The 5,686-nt window shown below is 35.4% G+C and overlaps 1 protein-coding gene across 1 annotated transcript; it reads left to right on the top strand.

The window, feature by feature from the left end:
• Positions 1-1,296: 1,296 nt before the first annotated feature.
• LOC135118656 (uncharacterized) lies at positions 1,297-2,565 on the top strand. Its single transcript, XM_064041226.1, has 2 exons — positions 1,297-1,408; positions 2,019-2,565. Exon 2 carries the CDS (start codon positions 2,042-2,044, stop codon positions 2,513-2,515), a length of 474 nt encoding a protein of 157 aa, XP_063897296.1. The 5' UTR covers positions 1,297-1,408; positions 2,019-2,041; the 3' UTR covers positions 2,516-2,565.
• Positions 2,566-5,686: the final 3,121 nt, after the last annotated feature.

Genomic DNA, 5,686 nt, shown 5'->3' with positions numbered 1-5,686 from the left:
CCAAGATTGGTGTAGATAATATCTTCGAAAGACGAGTTCTAGATTTCACATGGTAATTAGTGCATTTTGTTAAAAAAATTACCTACAAGCCATGGTTATTGAAATCCAGTTAAAATATAAGTATATGTAGGTACTATGGCAGGACTGATTTTCCCTTAGTTAGTACTGTCAGTAGTATAGCATGTATGCTAGAAAATACGATTTTTATTTAAACATACCTACATTGAGTTTTCACGCCCTCTCTATAAGTAAGGATGCATTGGCCCTAGAACGAAAGTTTTCACTCTCAAAACGATTAGGGAAGAAAGGGTTACAATTTGCAAAGGACCCACTGAATAGTCTTCAGAACCACCACTAGATGGCACTGCGTTTACTATAACTAAAAATACAAAATGATTACCAATTTTAGCTGCTCCAAGCACTAACATCCACCTATTTAAAAAAGTTTTTTTAAGTACTTCAAAAATATAAAAGTAAAATATATAAACTCAAAAGCTAATTTACCAAACCAACGCTGTACCGGCTAGGGGAAAGGGGATGAGTAACATACATACATACACCACATACAAACTATAAAACAAACAACCAACATAAAATGACCCATGACAAAATACGGAACTCCATAATATCTGTCCTTAACATTTTCCATACTAGTCCTTTGAGCTTGAACACAGAACATATATAAGGACCAAGTTATATTAGCCAGGGTCCCGATTCTGCTAAATTAATAATGTGAAAATTTAATAACAGTTGAATCGCAATAGCAGTTTAAACCTTAGCGGGCATTCTGCTACTAATATAAGACCAATCGTATTCCTATGACATTCGATTGGTTTGTCATTGGTCTGCCATTTAGTCTATACGGTAGTTCGCTGTACAATCATATTGCAATCGTTAATCATTTGCAGACAGTATGATTCATTGTTGAATCACAGAAAAGAATAAAGACATTTATTTAAAAGAAAAAATAGCGGAATGCCACATACGCTTCAATCGTAATTGAGTCATGATTGGATCTCAGTCGGATGTGAATCGTATGTCGTTTAAGTAAAATTTGCAGAATCGCGCCCCAGATGACACAAGGACCAAGTTATACTAGCCAGAAGGTACAGTCAACTTCAGGTCAGTGGTAACAGTTTTATAGGAAAATCGTACTTATTACTATTGAGTTAAGGTGCATGACAGTTACCACTGATGTGCAGTCTACGGTACACTAGGACCAATAGGAAGTCTGCTTGTTGGACGCTAGATTTATTGATTGCCGTAAGTCTAGATTCAGGTCACACCCAGCGGTAGTCTAGATTTTGCTTCCGTAGAGGCAACCCGTACCTTGAATTTTGAAATATTAATTTAGGTAAATTCAGTGTTGCTGCGAATTTTAATTGTGTAGCGGATTTTTGCTGATCAGGTAATTATTTTTAAAATTAATCAAGATATTTAAAAGAATTATCTTTTTGTTACAAATTGACCGAATTTCCTTTGTCTCTTTGTTTATTTTTAACAATGTCTTAGCATTTGATGTTATTTATTCATGTTCAAGCCGGTGTTTTCCCACGCGTTCTTGAGTCATTTTCCAACTTATGTATCGTTTCTTGTGTTTCAATATGGAGTTTGTAGTTTATTGAGACAATGCAACAGATGGTTTTGAGACCGTTTTTGCCTCGTTATTATTATTTCTTTGACTTTGTAAATGATATGAAAAATAAGTTCAGAAGCAGTGCAAGATTAAGTTGAAAGTATTTTTGGGCAACGCAACTGTGCATTTCTTTGTTTGAGATAACTGGCGGTGCGGTTTTCGCGCTAGACATAGCATTCATGAATTTCTTTGATAAGGAGCACAGCAGCTTATGTATAACTTAATAACTGTATATAAATAAATATAAAGCTCTACCACTCAGATAATCACATTAATCCTCCACTCTCATTAATTAAAATACCGTTTTAGCCAACAGCCTATTTCAACAAATCAGCACTCAGGAACTTCCAAATACTAATCCCACAATTATCTATCATTTCAGAGACTCCAGTTTCAACCGACACCATGAACCAAGCAGCCGCACCCATGGAGCCACCAATCTTCACCACGACCCTCACCATCTCTTCAAAATCTCCCCTCTACACCCGCACGGAGAAGATTGACCTCATCAATAAGGAACTGCTTGAAGAACTGACTATCAAAGCAATAGACCCCAACCATGAGTTCAGTCATGCCCAAGACATGATCGCTCTCCTTGGAGACATCAAACAGTATGAAGAGTCCATCATTCTCAGCAAGGTTATCACAATCATTGACAGAGGTGTACAACGGATGAAGAACTCAGGTCGTCCTTTCGGGATTGAGATATCAGAACTGACAAAGCTTCGAGAAGAGCTAATGAAGCATCTGTCTGAGCGTCAGGATATGTGCATGGAGACTCGCAGGATCTGCCAGGAGGTGACCAGGGAGACCAGTAACCAACGCTTGCGCTTGGAGATACAGCTCAAGAGAGTTGAACAACCGGCTATCCAAATGTAAACTATTTGGAAACTGCATAATATTGAGTAGAAGACTTATCATTTGTCATTCATTGTCGAGCCGTTTCTGATCAGGTTAAAAGTTTTTGAGTAAGTTTGTTGATGTTAATGCCTCAATTACAAATTTTACTGCAATACCTTGTGCTAAATAAAATTATGAAAGTGCCAAAAGCGTACCTAATACATTTGATTTGGTTCAAACAAATATTCACCTACTTTGATCCTTTTTGATCCAAAAATATTGGCGGATTAATTCTAACAAGAATCATAATAAGCTTATCTAATTGAGGATAAATTAAAAATCTTAATCTCAAAACATTGTTGCCAACTGTTCATTATTATAGGGTCTACAATGGTCTGAAAGCATTTCATCAGTTCATGTGTGTAAATTATTCACATTTAGATACAATTTTGGCATTTCAGAGTAAATAATGTGTCATTTATAGTACCTACCATTGTCATTACAATTATGTATGTGTATATTGAGAGAATTGATAATTTAGATCATGTAGGTTTTACCAAACGAAGGATTTCAATCATTCTCATTAATACGTACAATCATCAAGTCAGTACCGTATACTTTCGTGTTCAATCGATGTGAAGTGATTTCGATTTTGTAGTTTATAAGCACATTAGGTATACAATTCACGACAATTGAGGAGTTTGAAATCAAAAACAGCTATTTGAAACATCGTGGGTCCAAGCTGATATCATCATCCTATTTATTGTCCCACTGCAGGGCACAGACCTCTTCTTGAGTGGTAATCACCACACATGCCCAATACAGGGACATTTATGGCACCGCAAAACTGCTCCTTATGACATTAGCAATAAAATTTACTATTGCATAGCATAATGTGATCATTCTAACTATACTGTTTGCTGTGAACTCCTTCGCTGTCGTGCAATGTATAAGTAGTAAATATTCGTGTGGTGTAGTATATTGCATTCTTGTGAAGAACTGTCCATTCACTAATGTTGGGTTCCTATATTACTTAGTCGTGTCAGTTCCTTTATAAAACAATCTACTAAGTATCTTAGGTCAGACTAACAATTATTCTAACAGTGAGATTCCACCAATGCGCGTTACTGTGACTCGTATAAATAAATCTTTTGGTTTAATTAAAATTTACACATTTTGAAATATCCGCGAAACCTTTGTTCACGAACAATTTTGCTGGAATCTCGGCATAACAGATACTAGATTTGAAAACACGTATAAAACATAAACCCTATTAAAGTATAGAAACCGAACAAAAGTGAAAGCTATTTTAATTGTCAATCACTATCACTTTTAGGTAATACATAATGTACGCATATGTAATGTAATGTATTCACTTAAATTATACTGAAAATAAATAACATTCTTGTTTTATTTCTACAACCCTATTCTTTGCATATAAAACAAATGGTAACCAGCTGCCCTAATAAGATTGAAAGTCAGCAAAGTTGCAAGGTTTGTAGAAGGTTGACAGATACATTTTTTAAATCCTTTTTATAATGCAAAAGTAAGTAAAGAGTTTTACCTGTCTGTCTACCATGCTTTCAAAACTACAGATCTATATAATGTGCGGTTAATTGGTTGAAGATTTTTGAGATTGGTTAATTGGATAAAGGACACAGGTTACTTTTTATCCAGCTGCGGGAGCTAGTTCCCTTGGGTTGGGTCTTTTTGCTTCGTGTAGACAAAACTAGTTTTATAATAGCCATATGGCTTTACAGCTACGCGAATGCCATGTACTAAGCAAAGCCTAGACCTACAATAATATTGTTGATAGTTTAAATAATAATATGTGCAATTAAAAATTAAATCACTGATGGCTGAAACTCATTGAGCAATCACATTGATCGTCTAGGGAGCGCCTAATGGCACCTTTATGCCAAGAAAAATAAAAGAGATCCAATCAAAAAGTATTTAATAACCCTAGCAAGCCTTTTCAAATAATATTGCCGGAGCGGTGTAATGTTCCAAATTAAAAAAACGCGCCTTTCATTGTCCATAGTTTCGATACTTTCTGAAAGTAAAGACAACATTTCCATGTAAGATGGGGAAAAAGCTTCTAGCATAAATATTTGAACTTTAAAAAGAAATAAAAACTCAACTCAAAATCGTTTATTCAAACTGGGCTGCAAAACAGCACTTTTTGAATGTCAACATTTAAAAAAGTCAGAACCCAAAACACCCACCATAGGTACTACGTGTTTTTGTTGGGAAGAAGTGAAGAACTTTTGTAACGTGTAGCAGTCTCTCGTAGCAAACGTAGCACAGTGCTACGGTGCTACGCTACAATTCGTAAGGAAACGTAGCACAGTGCTACGGTGCTACACTACAATTCGTAAGGAAACGTAGCACAGTGCTACGGTGCTACGCTACAATTCGTAAGGAAACGTAGCACAGTGCTACGGTGCTACGCTACAATTCGTAAGGAAAAACTTCGTAGTTAAACAGCAAAATCGATCTTTGAAAAATAAAATATTAAGACGTAAGTTAAAGATAGAACTCAAGGACTACCTCATTCAACTACCATTAACAATCTCGACCTTATATCAATGTAGTTAGAGTATAAAATCGCTTGTTCGTTTACTTTCCGGGGCTCGTGAAGTATTAGCTTTTTTCTCAAGTATTTTTCTCATTATTGAAACTAAGGCAACGGTATTAGTATCTATGGGGATAATCCTTTAAAAAAAATATCTTATTATAGGCAATTAAGCTTGGTAATAAGGGCAGATAGGATTAAGCGAAAACTTTCCATAAAAATATTTTTTATAAGTTTCAGTTTTACTCAGAATTCATTGAAACCTCTCGATATTTTTAAGAAAATTTTGTCTAGATAAAAAAGCTAAAGGCTTGCTTGATGCCTCTCTATAAGTTTGTTACAGCATCAGCTGCTGAAAAAATGCTTACTTCATCTTTCATCTCACAAAAGGACTTGTGGAAAGTAATTATAGGATCTAATAAACCTACGTAGTTCTCAAAATTAATTTACTTCATAGTTTAGTTGTGACCAGATATACTGAACAAAAAATACCTACAGAACTTTGAACAAAACAAAATTAAAAATAATAAACTCAAAAGCCCGCTACCCCAAACCCTAAAAAACAAAACTGCAGCCAATAGGGGAAGTGCAGCTAGCCTAGACTTCACAGATTATTGATCTGTCTGCCCCAGCCA

This window comes from Helicoverpa armigera, chromosome 24 (genome assembly GCF_030705265.1).
Source record: "Helicoverpa armigera isolate CAAS_96S chromosome 24, ASM3070526v1, whole genome shotgun sequence".
NCBI lineage: Eukaryota > Metazoa > Arthropoda > Insecta > Lepidoptera > Noctuidae > Helicoverpa > Helicoverpa armigera.
This window is presented reverse-complemented; position numbering and strand designations above follow the sequence as displayed.